Source organism: Mytilus edulis, chromosome 4, assembly GCF_963676685.1.
Source record: "Mytilus edulis chromosome 4, xbMytEdul2.2, whole genome shotgun sequence".
NCBI classification, from domain to species: Eukaryota; Metazoa; Mollusca; class Bivalvia; order Mytilida; family Mytilidae; genus Mytilus; species Mytilus edulis.
In genome coordinates, this window is record NC_092347.1 from 5,389,664 (window position 1) to 5,410,777 (window position 21,114).

At 33.4% G+C, this 21,114-nt stretch overlaps 1 protein-coding gene across 1 annotated transcript; it reads left to right on the plus strand.

Annotated features, from left to right (window-relative positions):
- Window positions 1-4,161: 4,161 nt before the first annotated feature.
- Window positions 4,162-5,810, plus strand: LOC139518797 (5-hydroxytryptamine receptor 4-like). The gene has a single exon (XM_071310358.1). The coding sequence runs from the start codon at window positions 4,302-4,304 to the stop codon at window positions 5,439-5,441; it is 1,140 nt and encodes a 379-aa protein (XP_071166459.1). The 5' UTR covers window positions 4,162-4,301; the 3' UTR covers window positions 5,442-5,810.
- Window positions 5,811-21,114: the final 15,304 nt, after the last annotated feature.

Below are 21,114 nucleotides of genomic sequence, written 5' to 3' on the forward strand. Positions count from 1 at the left end.
CGTTGTCAGTTTATTTTCGATTTATGAGTTTGACTGTCCCTCCGGTATCTTTCGTCCCTCTATGCATAGTTTTTATTAATTTTAAAATATATATGAATTCAATTTAGATAAAGAAAGACACATTATTAGGAAGAATAGGATCTTCAAAATAAAGATAATTATATGTATGTTGCACTATGGGACTTCTGAAAGATTTTTTTATGGATTTTGTTAACACAGAAATGTTTTTATTTGTGTCCTTTTTGATTTTCCGATATTGAGCTCATTTTGGATTAGTAATTGCCTTCAGTGTGTGCACAGTTAAAAATGTTTATGAGATAGAACTTGTAATTTAGATAGTTGAAATACTAAATACCATTTGGGAAATTGATATAATAGTAGCTGTACATAATAGTATTGTAATGTTTCCATCTTTCGAAGTTGTAAATTTGATTTTTATTGACCTCAACATCACCAGTTAATTTGACGAATCAAAAATTTAATTGTTTCAAAAAATGATTTTAGTAAGTTGAAAGCATTACCAGTAGCATATAACACCTCCCCTGAGACAGAATATTTGAAAATTATTACATCTAAAGAGATTGTGTGTTACAGTGTTAAGTTGACTATACTTTAAATATTAGTAGTACTACAATATTGTAGGGCCTGGTGTGTTACAAATTATATTTATATGGATTATTAGGCATAAGGTTATTTGCTATACCGCCATTTTAATTTTATGATTTTTCTAGTAACTATTAGAATTAGTTGTTAAATCTTACGTTTCACGCATTCCAACACTTCACTTTGATGTCACAGTCTGCTTTATGAGTTTGGTGATTCATATTCTGGATATATATGCAATACCATTCAATTACATTACGTTATATTATGTGTTCATGCCTAGTTATTCGTACTGTGCGTCTCACTTTTTTTGTCTGACTTATCATTGTCATTAGGTTTTTTGTTACACTTAAGGTAGATTCATGGTATACCGCCATCTTGGATTGAACAATCACAGTAAAAAATCGGTCTAGTTATTTGCTTAAATCTGCAATTTGAAGACAGATTTGCAATTTAATGGTTATACTGTTTAATAATATAAAGAAAACTTGGCAATTTATTGTATAATCCAAAATATTTAAACAAATATCAATTTTCTTGCTTTTATAATCATTTTTTTCAAACGAGCCATTTAAGGGAAGATAACTCTTTTAGTACAAAAATTATACTGGACAGATAGGGAATTTTTTTCTTTTTACTTGTAGCAAGAAAACAAGTTCGGTGACACCATTTTTTCTTTTTATTTTCTTAAAACATATTACAAAACCTATCTTTTCGCAATTTATTTTAAAATTCTATCTCATAGATTTTTTTTTATGCACACAAATGTGTTTTTCCATGAACAATCTAACCAAATTTAGGCAATTTTTAACGACTCATAACTTGAAAAATAGCACGGTGACCCCTCCTTTTTATTATATTTTTGAAAAGAGCATATTAAAATCTTCATTCTGGCTAAAAATAATAAAATTCTGTCTCAAAAAATATTTACTTATGATCTACCTTAAGTGTTTCGTTTGTTTCGTTATTTTCCTCTTATATTTGATGTGTATCCCTCAGATGGAGTTTGTAACCCGGATTGTTTTGTTCCAATCGATTTTTGACTTTCGAACAGAGGTATACTACTGTTGCCTTTATTTATTATATTACTTCTTCCTTTTCTCTGAACTTGATATAGCATAATTAGTTCGGTTTTTTTTTCGGGTTTTTTTTTCGGGGGGTTTCCTTCTTTCCTGAATGTATTGCTCTGGCAATCTTTTACTTCATATAATACCTAATACCAATAGATGGAACGGTTTACAAAATAATCCTGTTAAAAAAATTGGCCGAAACTCAATTTGATAGCAACATAATACTTTTTCGTCATTTCTTCTTAATGTTGTCTTTTTTTCTGTATTATTCATCTGAACTATGGAACTGTTACTTTTTCTTCTGAATCAAGATAACAATAATGATACCATTCATTGTGCAACAAATGTACGGTTTAAAGAGTTTTCATATTTGTTCAAACTCTTCTGAAAAGTACATTTGACTTCAAGATATAACATTTGTGAACAAAAATCTATTTGCAATGATGTCGAACTGTTAGAAAATCTTCTAAATAGCTTAATCGGCTGGAAACTGCTATATAGTGCATATGAATAAGATTGTATACCCTTAATTGCTATCAAAACTCAGTGGTAGACATTTAATGTTATTATTGAACTGACAAAATTCACAGGTACGATTATACGTTTTACCAATTCATTTCTCGATTGTACTCGATAACACGACTATAATATAGAACGATATTTGTAATTCATTTGGATATAGAAGAAACAATTGTGCCATTATATGGACAATAACTTATTACGGTTTGTGAATATCTTTCTTCTTGAGCTTACAGCCATATCTTAGAGTATGAACAACGAAGACGTTTACTTTGGCAAGTGCAAGATTGATTAATTTATCGTAGGTGTTGAACACCCCAGCAGCACTTAAAGGTTATAGCTAGGCAATAAAAAGAAGAATTAATGAAATTAAGATGTTACGAAATAAAAATTATAGATGAAAGAAGGGTTGCTGGGGATACAGAAGTTGACAGCTAAAAGGATTAAAAAAATATATTGAGAGGGGAAAGGGTTGCGAATTCAAGCCCTAGCATATTGTTGAAATTAACATACTCTAAAAGAATGAATCATGAGGGATTTACTCGTTCTAACAGCTTATAACTAAAACAAGTTGACCTTTAACGAATCCTCCGAAGGACGATTTGGGTATTTGATACATACCACACGTTGCAGACGTCCCTAAAAGTACCCCTCAGTTGGAAAAGCATGATCAAACTCCTTTCAGTCCCTATAACTATAACATCGGGAATTGAAAATGTGAAAAGTTGATTAAATACACTACTCATAATATGTACGTACATGGTTCACCTTTGTAGAAACAATGATCGGATTTCTCACTGTGAACTCCTTGAAATGTCTGTACGCTCGTCTTTTAGTTTTAAAATAATCTTCGTTAAACAGAAACCACCATACACATATTAATGATTGAACTGAATAAATAGTTCGTATGTAAATTACTTTTCCTTATATTTGCTTGTACGTACAACAGTATGTTTTCAAATGCATATTAACAAAATATTTTATGGAATTTACGGATGAGAATCAAATCATTCGTATATTAATCTCCCGGATTATGCATTCTCTATTATAAATTGAAATTGAAATTACAAAAAAAATCCTTATTATTTAAAAAAAACGAGACAAAAAAGGCAAGGACATAAATTGTTGATGGAAACAGGTTTTGTGAAATGTTATATACGTCAAGTAGTGCTTCGCGTCTTGTAGTTCTAAATAGATTACGACAAAGTAGGTTGATAATTACAAGTATCTACACTGAAACCTTCATGTCTAGTATGTATATGGATTTATTATTAGATTAATGGTTAATAGCTTAATATTAGTAGGTGTTTATACATGAGTATGATGATAATAACATGCTGCAAATAAATACATGCAAATATTGTCTGGATGTCAAATCTCAATATATTATAGAGATGCAGTTGTGTCGATAGTGAAGTTATCACGTATAGTTCAAATATTAGTGATTAAGTCATATCGTGTTAATGATTATGTGAAGACTAATGTATATTTAGAAACAATAATCGTTAATCTTCAATACAGTAAAAATATAAATGCCATACACAGCTTTTGATATGCTTTTGGTGCATCTTTTTTGTTTGCATTTTACCTGTAATAAAGTTCTAAAACTGAATACTTTTTTGTAATTGTCAACAAGATTACTTTATAAATTTCTCAACTGGTATTAATCTTTCCGTTTGTTTTTAACAATAAACCCAAAAATGTCTCTAATTTTAAACGTCACCAAAAAAATATTACCTGGATACAAGGTTACTATTAGCCAAGAAACTTTTTTTATATTAATATTTCTATTATGGCTGTCACGATTTGGTTGGTTTTTTTTTTCTCTGAATTCTGGTATCGATTATTCTTATACAGAAATTATACTTTTTGAAGGTATAAATAAGTAACATGTCGTTCATATGAATAAAAAGAGACGTAAATGCTTATGATTTACTGTAAATTCTTTTGATTTTATTTTCAGATATTAAAATAGAGATGGGTGTACACCAATGTTCATAAGACGCTGCATCAAATAGACTCTAGATCAAGATCAACAACCTTAAGATACTGAATAGAATATACTATTAAGGATTTAATTCATGATAGTTTAGTTATGTTTTACCAGGAATGTCTAACGCGACAACATCTAATATTAGTGAGTTCTGTAGAGGAATACTCGCAAATGTTGCCGGTCCTCCACCATTTCTGGACCAAGAAACAAGGTTTTTCTTGACGGCAGTATTGACTTTTTTTCCACTTTTGACAGCTGGTGGTAACGCTTTAGTTATAGTAGCGGTATACACACATAAACGTCTCCAGACAATAACGAATGCATTCGTTGTGTCCCTATCGGTTGCTGATTTATTGGTGGCCGTATTTGTAATGCCATTTGGAATATATCAACAATATAACAATAAAGTGTGGCAGCTAGGTAAAGATTTATGTCTAGTGACTACAAGTCTTGATGTTATGTTCACGACGACGTCCATCATGCATCTTTCATGTTTAGCGATAGACCGGTACTTGGCTATATGTCGGCCATTTTTACATGAACGAATAAGCAAAACCATCATTGGACTAATGTTGGCTGCTTGTTGGATAACGCCTATTTTCATATCATTTCTTCCAATTTTGTTTAAATGGAATCTCATTGGAATCGAAGAACTGCATGATTGCCTTTTTCCGCCAAATGAAGAAGTATGTGGATTCATAGTAAACAAACCATTTTCGATAATTTGCTCAGTTATAGCTTTTTACATTCCTGCTATATGTCTAATTCTAAGCAATATAAAGATATTTCAAGTAGCCAGAAAACAAGCGCAACATATCCATAGTTTAGAAGCTCATTTACATAAACATAAAAAAGGTAAACTAAAGCGAGAAACGAAAGCCGCCAAGACAATCACTATTATTATGGGTTGCTTTTGTGTCTGCTGGTTTCCATTTTTCATTATGAATATTGTAGATCCTTTGATCGGATATAAGCTTCCATATGCACTTTTTACAACAGCGATTTGGCTGGGATATGTTAATTCAATGCTTAATCCGTTCCTTTACTACAATTTTAATAGAGCCTACAAAACAGCATTCAAACGTTTACTGACATTTAAAGTATGCCAAGGAGTTCGAGAGTATAATGATGACATATTCAACACGCATGACAATTCCGATGTTCATTTACAACCGAATAATTCTTCATTGAACCATGACCCGCATAGTCCTATTACAGAAATGTCTAACTTCAGTGCCGGAAGTACTTATGAATAATCCTGGTTGTGTTTGTGATAGCTGTCTAATTTATATATTTAAGTTGCTTTCAAAACTACTTTTTGTATTAGTAAACCCAATTTTAACTTAATTTGATTAATCGGACTTCCATGAAAAGAAATTAATTCTTATTTTTAATTAGTTTTTAATAGATGGTTTTTTTTCAGAGCGTACTAAGTAATCATTAACTACGATGCTAAATCATACCCTATAGTTTCTTTACTGAATCTTGTCGGACAACGATTGTGCTTATTTTGAACTTACAGGTTTCATACGTTTATGTATTTATTATTTAATGCTCAGTTATTTATTAATTTGTATAAGTTTTGGTATGTTGATTTCACAGCTATAAAGGTTGTGTTTTTGTAATGTTTTCATTTTCTTCAAACGATATTTGATTAATGTAAAACACCTAATAGCAGCGGCAAAATTTAGGCAGACGACATTAAAGGGACAATCAAAAATCCGTTAATACCATTCGACGAAAAATGAAACAGATGCCAACAACAGTCAACAATACACAACTTTGAAAACAAAAGACTGAGTAAAACAAACACCACCACAAAATTGGATGACCTCAGATGATCTTGAAGGGTAAGCAGTTCTTGTTTAACATATTGCAGCCGTCCATTGCTTAGCCAAAAAAGTCATACAAGGAGATATCATAAATCGATGAAAAATGGACGGGACAGAGGTTACAACAAGTATAGCACATCCGTAATTATCTATGACACATATCTTCAACAATCATGTGATTTCCGTAAAATGAGATATAGAAAAAAAGCAAACCTTGGTATGTCGTATCAACTGGGAGATATATCAACGGACTTAGTCAAGGAAATAAAACAAGGAAATAAAGACCAAAAATTAAAATTAATGACTAGTGGTTCAAGATTACCAAAAATAGAAAATATTACCGTTACTAACCCGTAGCCTTCTCTAGTTCAATTGACCTTTTTTTATGTAGAGTAAAAGATAAAAAATAAAGTTAACAATAATTCTGTACAATATAATAAAAAAAAAAACACTTTGCCACAGTCAATAATACATTAAAGCACACAATTTGGATAATATGGATTTTATAGAAATGAGAAATATGTCAAAGAGACAACAACCCGACAAAAGTTGCATATATTTTTAGCTCACCTGGCCCGAAGGGCCAAGTGAGCTTTTCTCACCACTTGGCGTCCGTCGTCCGTCGTCGTCGTCCGTCGTCCGTCGTCGTCGTCGTTAACAATTTACATTTTGAACTTCTTCTAGAGAACCACTGAATAGAATGGAACCAAACATGGCATGAATGTTCCTTATGAGGTGCTGACCAAGTGTTGTTACTTTGTAGCCGATCCATCATCCAAGATGGCCGCCAGCAGGGGACTTAGTTTAACATAGGACCCTATGGGAAATGCATACAAATGACTTCTTTTAGAGAACCACTGAATGGAATGAAACCAAACATGGCATGAATGTTCCTTATGAGGTACTGACCAAGTGTTGTTACTTTGTTGCCGATCCATCATCCAAGATGGCTGCTAGCCGGGGACTTAGTTTAACATAGGACCCTATGGGAAATGCATACAAATGACTTCTTTTAGAGAACCACTGAATGGAATAAAACCAAACATAGCATGAATGTTCCTTATGGGGTGCTGACCAAGTGTTGTTACTTTGTAGCCGATCCATCATTCAAGATGGCCGTCAGCAGGGGACTTAGTTTAACATAGGACCCTATGGGAAATGCATACAAATGACTTCTTTTAGAGAACCATTGAATTGAATGAAACCAAACATGGCATGAATGTTCCTTATGTGGTGCTGACCAAGTGTTGTTACTTTGTTGCCGATCCATCATCCAAGATGGCCGCCAGCGGGGGACTTAGTTTAACATAGGACCCTATGGGAAATGCATACAAATGACTTCCTCTAGAGAACCACTGAATGGAATGAAACCAAACATGGCATGAATGTTCCTTATGAGGTGCTGACCAAGTGTTGTTACTTTGTTGCCGATCCATCATCCAAGATGGCCGCCAGCGGGGGACTTAGTTTAACATAGGACCCTATGGGAAATGCATACAAATGACTTCTTCTAGAGAACCACTAAATGGAATGAAACCAAACATAGCATGAATGTTCCTTATGGAGTGCTGACCAAGTGTTGTTACTTTGTAGCCAATCCATCATCCAAGATGGCCGCCAGCGGGGGACTTAGTTTAACATAGGACCCTATGGGAAATGCATACAAATGACTTCTTTTAGAGAACCACTGAATGGAATGAAATCAAACATTGCATGAATGTTCCTAATGTGGTGCTGACCAAGTGTTGTTACTTTGTAGCCGATCCATTATCCAAGATGGAAGCCAGCGGGGGACGTAGTTTAACATAGGACCCTATGGGAAATGCATACAAATGACTTCTTTTAGAGAACCACTGAATGGAATGAAATCAAACATTGCATGAATGTTCCTAATGTGGTGCTGACCAAGTGTTGTTACTTTGTAGCCGATCCATTATCCAAGATGGAAGCCAGCGGGGGACTTAGTTTAACATAGGACCCTATGGGAAATGCATACAAATGACTTCTTTTAGAGAACAACTGAATGGAATGAAACCAAACATTGCATGAATGTTCCTTATGCCGTGCTGACCATGTGTTGTTTCTTTGTAGCCCATCCATCATCCAAGATGGCCGCCAGCATGGGACTTAGTTTAACATAAGACCCTATGGGAAATGCATACAAATGACTTCTTTTAGAGAACCACTGAATGGAATGAAATCAAACATGGCATGAATGTTCCTAATGTGGTGCTGACCAAGTGTTGTTACTTTGTAGCCGATCCATTATTCAAGATGGCCGCCAGCAGGGACTTAGTTTAACATAGGACCCTATTGGAAATGCATACAAATGACTTCTTTTAGAGAACCACTGAATGGAATAAAACTAAACATTGCATGAATGTTCCTTATGAGGTGCTGACCAAGTGTTGTTACTTTGTAGCAGATCCATCATCCAAGATGGCCGCCAGCAGGGGACTTAGTTTAACATAGGACCCTATGGGAAATGCATACAAATGACTTCTTTTAGAGAACCACTGAATGGAATAAAACTAAACATTGCATGAATGTTCCTTATGAGGTGCTGACCAAGTGTTGTTACTTTGTAGCCGAACCGCCATTCAAGATGGCCGCCAGTGGGGGACTTTTGAATGAAATTAAACATGTTCCTTTCCTTATCAATGAGGTTGTGTTGTCACTTTTAGCCAAATTTTATATTTTTTCATATGATTTCAAAAACCCAAGTAGAATCAGGTGAGCGATACAGGCTCTTGAGAGCCTCTAGTTTTTAAATAACTATATTTATAAAAAGAGAGATTGCTAAACAATGGTTAAACAATTACGAGACTGATCAGTTTCTTGTACGTTTTTTTGGGGTTTTTTTTGTGCGGTCACAAAATCTTACCTGTCTGTCGTTGGTGTATCTATCTATTAACAATTTTGACTGCTCTCGAACCTCCTTAAGAAATCAAGCATTTGGGTCATTCGTTTGATGTGGTTTGTCATTTGATTTTGCCACCATTTGATTGGGGACTTTACGATTGAATTTTCCTCGGTGTTAGTATTTTAGTGATTTTACGTTTTAAGTACAATTGACTTTGAAACAAAAAAGATGTTATGATTGTAAATAGGATTTATAATATTTATCATTTAGAAACAAGAGACCTAACGAAGCTAAACTTCCTGGTTTCATATCAAATAGCCGCCTGTTATTGTGTTGGAGTACTCTCAGTATTCGCGCCGATGGTAGGTTCTAGTTGATCTACTTTCACTTTACTTTGTGTTGGGAGGCTTTTGATAAAGATTGTACGCTTGCCACCAACACATGATCTACACGTTTTATTGACTTTCGGTAAGTTTAAAAAAGGAGAACACGACATAGGGAGACTATGAACATCTGCTTGCTCCTATCATGAAATGTAAGCTTGGCATGATTTGTTTTCATTAAATTAAATAGTTCTGTCTAAACACAAAGCTGATAGAAATGGTAATACCCCTTCAACTCTTTTGTGTGGTAATATATAATACTTGTTTTACAGAATACGCTCGCCATCACATTTTACCTAATTTACACATAGGATTAAGAAAGAAATAACACTAATTATAAGCAGAAAACATTAATTTTGCAGTTTTATAATTTTCAATACTAATAATTAAAAAGAATTGTCGGTTATATTTATGATCTCGTATTGCCTTTAATAATCATCCATTCCAAAACTAATATTTGTTACTAGGGATGTCAACTCAGTCAAAAAATATTAATCACATACCAAGCGATAAAAATAAAAAAAAAATGAAAACACGAATTTTACGCATATTACATTGTTGGTTGATGTGTAATGGACAAACAACGCTCAACACTTATCTAGGACTGAACAGTAGTACCTGGAATAGTATAACATAATTGAAAGCTCATTCACTAAATGTACTGATTATGTAAACAGTAATCTTATCAATAATGCAATTAACACCTATTGGAAAACGATTACAGGGCCAAACAAGATCAATTAACAGTATTTGGTTATCACAAAAACACATTGAATGATTAACAAAGGGGTGATGATTAGACCTCACCTTATTGATGCGTTTAACTCTGAGGGTGACTACTCAGTGCAATGATTCTGTTCAAAGTTCGAAATATTAACTTGTTAACGTTTCTCTGTACAGAGTCGATTTGAGTCTTAGCGGATGAAGACGTTTGCTCTGATGTTGCGGAAAGGCCAAGACACGTTCCTTGTATGGAGGTTGCTCTAGCGCAATGCCTATCTCAATTCGGAGGTATTTTAATGACAATATTCAGCGTTAACATTCGAACGTATTTCAATTTTCAAAGATAATTCTTTCATTTCCATGAAGGCATTCAAAAATCATTTTAATAAATATAAGCCAACAGCATTCTAACATGAAACCGATTTATTCGAAAATGGATACTACCGATTGATACTCGAGTGCCTGTTGGCATCCTTCTTTCATATCAAAGAGGGACGAAAGATACTAAAGGGAGAGTCAAACTCATAAATCTAAAACAAACTGACAACGCCATGACTAAAAATGAAAAAGACAAACAAACAACAGCACACACGACACAACATAGAAAACTAAAGAATAAACAACACGAACCCCACCAAAAAACTAGGGATGATCTCAGGTGCTCCGGAAGGGTAAGTAAATCCTGCTCCACATGCGGCACCCGTTGTGTTGCTTATGTGATAACAAATCCGGTAAATAGTCGAATTCGGTAGGTCACATTCAGGTGAGGGAAGGGGATTGTAGTTACGACGTAAGGAACATATCCGATATCATTTGTAATACGGTTATTCCATAACGGTCAACCAACTCGTGATGGCGTCCGTAAAATTTACGAAGGGATGATTTCAACTTCACCATTTGGAACTCTTGGTTTAATAGCTTCCTTGTGAGCAGCAACCCTCTATCAAGAAAATCATGATAGGAAATGCTAGCACGAAAATATCGTATCAATTGGGAGATATATACCCCGTATGCAGGTGCTGCTGGAATGTTGCTACTTAGAAATGGAAAGTTCACAATTGGAAAGCTGAAATCATCTCTTTTGTCGTAAAGTTTTGTTTTCAACCGACCCTCATTGTCAATTTCTAGATGTAAGTCAAGATATGAGGCCGACTTAACTGTATCTGTAGTATCCTTTATCTCTAGCTCGATTGGATAGATGCGTTCCACATAGTCACCAAATTTTGAATTATTTAGTGAAATAACATCATCTATATAGCGAAAAGTAGAGTTAAAGGATATTGCTAACTTCTTATCTTTCTTCCTAAGATGTTCCTGCATGAAGTCAGCCTCATAATAATAAAGAAACAAGTCGGCCAGTAGAGGGGCACAGTTTGTTCCCATTAGAATGCCGACAGTCTGTTGAAAAACACGTCCTCCGAACGTAACAAATATGTTGTCAATCAAGAAATCAAGCATCTTGATAATATCAGTTTCAGAGAATTTTTTGTTCGAATCAGAGTGATCCTTTACAAAGTAGGATTTATCCCTCCCTAAGACAAGATACTTGTATCTACGTTGGCCATTCTTTTTTACGAAGCAAAGAAATACCAACTCTTTCAATTTGTCTTTTAGTTTGGAATGTGGAATACTTGTGAACAGAGTAGAAAAGTCAAATGTTTTAATACTGTTACAAGATGAAAGAGAGTTAAATTGTATGCACTCTAAAAGATCTTTGGAATTTTTAAGATTCCACATCTGATTCACGCCCCCTCTAGAATAGGCAGTTTCACAAGAACTTTGAAGCCCGTCTTTGATTGCTGATAAAATAGATGTTAATAATTTAGAAAGAGGTTTCGTGGAGCACTTGGAAAACCCAGCAATATACCGTTGTTTGTAAGGACACTTATGTAGTTTAGGTATCCAATACAGTGATGGCAGATCCAGTTCTTCATCTTTGGTTGAAATTCCAAAGGAACATAGAACAGACCTATGATTATCCAGGATTTCCTCTTTGGTAAGTGTCGTGAGGGTATATGTTGAGTTTCCAAGTGAATTGTCAATACCTAATTCGTTTATCAAGCAGTTAATGTAATGAGTTTTACATACAAAAACGATGTTGTCTGCGGGGACAACAACATATTTGTCATGGAGGTAGGATAGGTGTTTTGCAACATTTGGGTCTTTAAAGATTAACGTAGCATGGGCATTGATAGACCCATTCAGTTTCTTAATTCTGATTTGTATCAACGACCTCACTGCCTTAATCCATTCGGAAAGAGTGTCTACGTCTTCCTTCTCGCGCTTAGCCCATTGCCTGGCATAATCCTCAACTGAATCCATCAAAATTTTAAAGTTGAATTTCCAATTGATGGATTTAGGCTCACGATATTTCGGACCTTTCGATAACACATTTCGCAGAGAAGTGTTATTAACAATGTTGAGGTCACCGGTAATAACGTGGCCAGCGGGATTATATGTGAATTGGGAACTAGCATAAGTGCAATCGGGAGGTTTAGACTTGAAGTCGTCAATATCGAGATCCTGCAAAACGTGTTTGTAATTGAAAATTTTAGTTGCAATAGGTTTGGTATAGGTATAAGAAATGATTGGTACAGACTGGTCTTTGAAATAAGGAGGTATTTTCGATTGAACTAATTTATGATGAAGGATATTGCCTAAGTTGACGCCATCAATACCTTTGTTGGCAAAGGAAAGATTAAGGAAAGATCTTTTCTCTTTTTCATCTTTGCAAATGCGGACTGGCTTGAAAAGTCTGTGAATTGCAATATCCGAAATTATAGCTGTAATTTTGTATAGGTTTGAATGAGGGTTTGTAACAGTGGATTCCAAACATAAATTGAACAGAGAATAAAGTTTTGAAAGGGGTAATGAATAAAGTTTCGTGCGAATGTGATAAATACCTAACGGCTTTTGTATAATCTTGAATTGGTATTGTGTACCTTGTTTATCTAGCATTTTTTTTAAGAAGCTCAAATATGAGGCTGCTTCCATCTTCGAAAAGAAATGCAATTGTCTTTCAACATGAAACTTAAAAAAATAAAGAATTTTTTAATTAACGGTTTATTCTTCGGCATTATCGAAATCCTTTGATAATAATCAATAGTTTATCAAGGCGAATTTTTATAAGAGGTTCATACAAAGAATAGAATGTAAGTCTGTTAACCATTCCCAAACAATGTATTGTCTTTAAAATGCCGAAACATCTCGAAAGTTTGATCTGCCCACTAGCTATAAAATGCTACATTTTATGTAATCTCGACTGGAAACTTTGATTTTACATTCATTAAATGTCAAAAACAATTGGCAAATTGTACTTCAAAGTTGCAGAACATCGATTTGTTTAATATGCTTTAAAATAACTTTAAGATATAAAGTCATATTTAAATCCAAGAAAAATAAAATCAATGACTTATATCCATAAAGCTTACATACATACGTAAAATTTTAGAAATAAATTTAGTAGATAATAACCATGATTCAAGTTGTCAAGTTATGGAATTTCTATAGCAAAAAGTAAAGTTACAAAAAAACTGTTCTCCGGGGAAAATTTAAAACGGAAAGTACCTAACCAAATGACAAAATCAAAATCTCAAACACAGCAAACGAATGACTACCAACTGTTGTATTCCTGACTTGGTACAGGCATTATAGTTTTATAGCAATCTCAACCTCTTGTTTGTATTACAATTGCAAATTCGATTATATTGACATCGATGTGTGAACAAAACAAGCAGATATAACAGGTAAACTTGTAAACAATAGGGATACAGCAGTCAAAATTGTTTTATTTTCCTCATCAATATAAAACAAACAAATATGTAAAAAAGAAAGAAGCACAAAAAGCATATAGACAAAGTACATTAGCAAAAATGAAAGACAAGAATACAAAAATTAACAATTGCACAATAACGCAATGACGGAATTTTGAATGTACAGAGCCACGTCGTACGTATAAAAAAAAAGAACCATGCTTCCTAAAATTGTAGTCTCCTGTTCATTTCGTTTGAATAAATGTACTGTAGTTTTTTAAGAGTTTTTTTTATTTAATGGGTCTATACTGTTTTCATCTTCGATATTAAAGAACATATTGAAAACAGCCAGTACCTTCAATAATGTCATTCCGAAGTCTTCTATTCTTTGGTTGTGAGTACTTTTGCCAGAAATCATGGCTGTTTTCTTTTTTTATCAAATTTACTCGGAAACTTACACGTTTCCTAGTCGTTTGTCTAATTTTACTCTAAGAGTAATGCCGTAATAAGCAATACCAGTCAAGAAACAATCTAGAACGGTTTTGGCTGTACTTTTGTCTGCACATTTTAGAAATATTACCAGTCTACCTTAATTACTAATATCACCAATATCAGCAAATTTGCAGCATATATCAGAGTTGATAGTATATATCATTGTTACCGCTATAAAGTTTCCGTGTATTTCTTAACTGAACACTTCATTTGTCTTTTCGGTGAACATACTCTTTTTATCGTCATTTCTCTACTCAAATTCTTTTCACAATTAACAACTGTCTCAAAGATATTTCCCCCACTCAAAGGAGGATCTTTTAAAATTTTCATGTTATTCAACCAATGTCATCGTTATTTAATTTTGTAAGAAGTCCCTTTATTTAATCAACACTGTGCCATTCTACAACTGACCGTACTTTCCGATATCTGTAACAGGTTGGATATAATCTCAAATGTTGATTTTGGTATGTTTAGTATATGAGAGCCAATCGTACCCTGCATTCTGTTTGATTTAGATGTTCCATACATTTTTGTTTCATTCCTTCTGACCTTTTTGAAATACCTATTACTGCAAGTTCTTACGCCGAAAGCAAATAAAAAAATGTCGGGCGATATGATTTCCCTTTAAAAATAGTCAAAGGCATTCTTCGAATAAACCCTCAAAAATCTGTAATACATTCTTAGATTTAACACATAACAACAAATTTCATAAACCGTCATCTTTGTGTTCAGTGTGTTAAGACGACTTATGATCATATAAAAATAAAGTATTATCATATAATGATGAAGATTCTTCTTATATAAGGTTAATCATTATTATCTTATAATAAGGTATCAGCATTTGATGATGAACTATCATCTTAGCATAAGACAGAGGCGGCGTTCCATAGTAAATCAAATTTGTTCTCGCTTGTAAGTTCATCAGGTTGTTGTTTTTTACCTTAGATTAGTCTTCGAATTTAATTTATGACATTTGGATAAAAGTAAATTACTGTCGCTTTAATTTAGATATTAATACCAGTCATCGATGCTTGCTTCGTGATGAAGATGTTTTTTTTACCTATAATGGTTTACTTTTACAAATTGTGACTTGAAATTGTCTCATTTGCACTCATACAACATCTTTTTTATATCTATTTTCAGGTTTTTCTACGTTATGGAACTTTATGACAACTTTGCAGATCAAATGTTATATATTGTGATATTACAGGGTACATACAAATCGATGATTATTAAATCTTAATAAAATTTATGACAATCTTAATTTCATACAACGGTTCATCTGAGGTCTGAATAACTGGTGCAATACCTTAAGGCAATATAATACATTAAGAAGATGACATCAGTTTATACAAAGATTGACATTGTCAACTTGGGATTTGAATGATATTGTATCAAAGATGGAAATTATTTAAAGCCATCATTACTTAATTTCCGATAGAATTGGTGTATTCATGCACAATTAGGTTGCCACTTTTATCTTTAACGTTCCTGACAACAAGTTGAAAAGAATTAATTTCAAGTGTGTAAACATGATTGTTTATTCAACTCACGAGATGAAAGAAAATCTTTAATGTCGTTTTAATGATGCAAGGTTGCATATTTTCCTCAGGGAATTTCCATATTCAAAATATAAACAATCCCATGAATCATTAACTACAGCTAAACCTTACTTAGTGCATACAATTTATATTTATAGCTTAAGCATGAATTCCTTATTAGTTATTGTAAATATAGAAGCAAACTGATGAAACGAGCAAACAGTAATTTTTAATAGGTGATCCTTCTGTAATCTGTTAATTAAAATAATCTTCGATGAACTACCGTTCTATATAATATAAACAAAAAAAGATATGGGATGATTGCCAACGAGACAACTCAAAAAAAGAGACCAAAATGACACAGAAATTAACAATTATAGGTTAGACAATACTTGGTCATGGGTCATGTTTTATGAAGATTTAAGCCCAAGGCGAAGCCGAGGGCTTAAATCTTCATAAAACATGACCATGTATTGTCTGACCAATTTAGAACATATTCACACTTTCGAGTGACCTTACAAAATTAGCTTTCCCATTGTAATATTCAAACCTTAATAAGAGTTCACTTTTTATGATTAACCAAATGTAAAACATAGGTAATCATCATTTCAATGGATGGAAGGAAATAGCACTGACATAGTTTGTGATGATAAATGGATAAATTGTTTTTCTTCTGCTTCATGTAAAATTTAATACTTATATATCTTGAGATTTTTTTATTTTAAAAAGCAACACAATGTTATATAAATCCCCTTTTTGATTTTTTTTTATAAATATAAAACTCTGTATAAGCATTTAAATCCAGACCATTCAGTGTCAAATGCTTACTTTTTTATTGATAACTTTATATGTATTAATGTGTCTCCGAAAAAAAATCCTTTGCTTTCTATATCAGCAGTCTGGAATTGTTTTCTTGAAAGAAAAAAAAAATCCTTCAAATGCCCGGTATATAATAAATAAATATTATTTTACCTACATCCTTACCCCCATATTGTTTTTGTTTATTCTATATATGTGTACCATAAGAAAATTTATAAAAATTTTGTTTTAACCTTTGCTCTTTCATCTTTAATCAGTAGGCTCTTTTCCCAGGGAAAATGCCTCAGGGGATTGTACACTTCATTAGTGCAGTTATTAAGAGTTCACTTTCATAATTAACTGACAATGAAAAGTCATTCATGTATAGCATTTCATAGTGCATGGAAAACCATGTACTATGAAAATTAGAGGGGAAAAAAACTGACTTTTCATTGGACGAGAAGGGGTGAGTATGTTCTAATTACAGGTAACATACCGCCTTCATCAAAGTCAGCTGTAAAAGGCCGCGAAATGACAAATGTAAAACAATTCAAACTAGAAAACTAACGACCTAATCTATGAACAAAACGATGAAAGAAAAACAAATATGTAACAGAGCAACAAACGACAACCACTGAATTACAGACTCGTACTAAATGTGGCGGGGTTAAACATGTTAGCGAGCGGCCCGCTGAACCTGCATAAAAGCTTTGATGTTATGCAATGGTCACATACATTTTATCAGTAACTATATATTAATTTTGTCAAATTTTGATAATTTTACTCGTAACTAAAATGATATCAGTTTTCATTATCCATATAATAGATCTGCTAGCCATATCCATAAATGGACAATCACCGTTTCATCGTATACGGATATTAATAGCAAATTGTTCTGTACTGATTTTTATTTTTAAGCTGGTTTAGTTACCTTTTGATATTAAATTGATCTATTAGTAAAACAAAACTTTTGAAATCTCAGAACAAAACAATTTTGCAATAATTTCTGAATTTACAGTAACTATGTTTTAGAGCTTGTTATATAAAAACCTGTCATTCGATGAAGACTGTATGCTGTCCCCTAGTTTTTATTAGTTGTTTTATTTTTGCTATTTGTATCGTCGAGTTGCTGGTATATTGACGTATACCCACATCCTAGGTTCAAGCTTAACTGACGGTGCTTATTCTTCCATTTCATGTGGGGAAAAATCATAAAAGATACCTAACTTATAACGTTGTATGAATACATTATTGATTATGTTTTAAACCAGTAAGAAAATATTTTGATCGATTAAACTAATTTCGCAAAAAAGTAAGAGGACTTGAAACAACATTGGTGGCTAAAATAATGAAATGTTCTGCACTTATCTGGGGGGGGGGGGGGGGGGCTTGGATATTTTTGAAAAAAATATTTTGATAGCCTAGCTGAACGGAAAAAAAATTATGTTTTGCACTGTAGCTAAAAAAAAAATTATGCTGTCTCCTGCTTGAAAAAAAATTTTGCACTGCTGAATTTGAGAATAGTGAAAATAACAACAGTTGAGACCGTGGAACAGCAGATTATAAACATCTGTCCAGTCTACAAATTAAGCTAAGACTTATATATATACCTATATATTACTTTTTGTATTTTCCTGTAATAGTGTTTGATCCAGAAATATTTAAAAGCATTCCAAATCTCCCGCATATATATGTTACTACATTAAGACATACTTAAAACTGCAACTATGATAAACATGATATGCTCATTTTATAACAGGGATAGATATGGTATCATATTAAAGCAGTCTTTTAAAGTAGCCCTGATTGTGTATGACACAGACTTGTATACCGGTAGTATTTTCCTTTGTATCATTCTGCATCATTCTTTATACCTCTTTTTTCAATGAATGTCAATAATCATAGTTGGAAACAGTGGATGTTTATAATTTGGAGCTACTCACTCTTTGCCATTACATATGGCAATGGTGGCCACTTCAATTGCAGTATTAAAATTCAAGGACTGTGGTACCTGTATGACGGACTGAGAGAATATCATAATGTAGAAAGTGGGCTAAAAAAACAACAGAGACAACAGCTAATGCCAGGATACAGACAGAGCCATGCACTTTACATTTTACATCAATTAAAAAATTAAAATGAATTTTATGTAAATTTTATGGTTTTGAGAAAAAAAAATGTATTTCTGTTTCACATTATAGGTTCTTAATTTTAGGAAGTGTCAATGAGTTCAAAGTTGGCCACTACTTCTTTGAACCTGAGCATTCATTAGTATTCATTTCGTCCATGCGAGTTAAAATTTTAATTGATTTTATATCGATTAACCAGTTGGCGTGGTTCATCCCTCAAGAAATGTGAATTATATCTCCTTGTGTCTTTCAGTGAATAGCTCAACGATAAAATTCACATCATTCGAAATAGATTAGCTCGTGTTTAGTCTCCGAAATCTACAACAATAAAATAACAATTCGATTGAAAAATGTGTTTAACACTGTAAAAATAATGCTCATAAAATAATTATAAATTTCACAGTAAATGAATTATCGAACTGCATCAAACATTTCGTTTGAAGTATAGATAAAATTTCAATAATTGGTAATTTAAACTTTATCAAGGAACAAAAAAAATACATTATCTTTTGGAAAGGTCGATCAATTGAATCCTAATATTCCAAAAATAGTATGGATACATTAAATTGTCCAATGCAATTTGATTGTTATGATGATGAATGTACTCAATATATCATTTAATGCTTTAGGTATGTAGTTGATTTGTTTCCCTCGGTTTAGCTTGTAGCCCGAATTTGTTTTCTCTCAATCGATATATGACTTTTGAACACCGGTTTGCTACTGTTGCCCTTATTAGTTTTGTTTGTTAAGTTTTCTGTTTTGTTTTTCTGTTGAGGTTAAAAAAATTTCATGCAAACGGTCTAACGATCAATTCTTTAGGTTTAGAGTATCAATGTTTTGTTGCGGTGGTTATGGATTTTTATTTAGACTAAAAATGATCTATCATTTCGCGATAGAATGGAGTCTATTCGCTCACAATTATTATTGTTAACACTAGTAACAAGACTGGTGTAACTAGTGGAATAGGAAACGCTAACCCTTAGTCGACACCTCCGTTACCCTGTGTGTTGTCGGTTCCTTATTCGACACCTCCGTTACCCTGTGTGTTGTCGGTTCCTTATTCGACACCTCCGTTACCCTGTGTGTTGTCGGTTCCTTATTCGACACCTCCGTTATCCTGTGTGTTGTCGGTTCCTTATTCGACACCTCCGTTACCCTGTGTGTTGTCGGTTCCTTATTCGACACCTCCGTTACCCTGTGTGTTGTCGGTTCCTTCTTCGACACCTCCGTTATCCTGTGTGTTGTCAGTTCCTTCTTCGACACCTCCGTTACCTTGTGTGTTGTCGGTTCCTTCTTCGACACCTCCGTACCCTGTGTGTTGTCGGTTCCTTCTTCGACACCTCTGTTACCCTCTGTGTTCTCGGTTCCTTATTCGACACCTCCGTTACCCTGTGTGTTGTCGGTTCCTTATTCGACACCTCCGTTACCCTATGTGTTGTAGGTTCCTTATTCGACACCTCCGTTACCCTGTTTGTTGTAGGTTTTCGTGCCATTTAATTTTCACTGTAATGCCATGTGGCTGTTATGTCGGTTTTTGAGGGTTTTTTTTTCATTTATACTACCGTTTGCAACCCGTCGGATTATGTGATTGTGACGTTTTTTTCTTACACACTTATTTTCCTTAACCACTGAATTGCCATTGTCCACTTCTTGATTCATTTTTATTATGCTTTTATTTCTGTTTGGGAAGGGGTCGTCCATCCAAAATTCAGATGTAAGTAGCGGGGTCTTGCATTTGCAAACTTTGATCACAGGTCTCCTGTTAATTTTGGTCATGACGTGCGTTGTCTATTTTCAATTTTTCAATGTTTTTTTATTTGTTTATTCTTACATTTTGTGTGCCTTGATAACACAAGGAACTTTGACCTTCAGAATTATTTTGTTGGTGCTTTTATTGATATTTTGTGTTAGACATCTTGTTTTGACTCGAGAAGATTTAGAGCTTGATAAATAGCTTGACAGTTGCAATGAGCTGTTGTCTGTTAATTAGCAGCTTATAAAAGTACTTAATACTGGTCATCACTAGCTATTTAAAAATTTGGATTAGTTAAAGTTTAAATAATCAAATGAGTTATGCACATAAGATAGTATACGACGTCAATTTATATATAAGTGTTAATAAAAAAAAAGTAACCAGATGCGACAAACACTGAAAACTTCAGTAAATACAACACATATACATGTAAATTGACCGACAATGGCTGGTCACTTAACAAAATTTTATGTCCATCTTCGTCATGAATCTTGTAAGTAAATGAAAATTATGCATGTTCGTCGACATAATCGAAATATTTAATAATAATCAATAGTATTTAAAGGCGAGTATTTTTCAGAAGTATACACGAAGAATGACAATTATGTATGTCAACCCTTTTATGCCAATACACTGCCTTTGAAATATTGATCTGCCCACCAG

What these genes read in the sequence shown, in the direction of transcription:
- LOC139518797 (XM_071310358.1), top strand. Translation starts at nt 4,302, where the DNA reads ATGTCTAACGCGACAACATCTAATATTAGTGAGTTCTGTAGAGGAATA.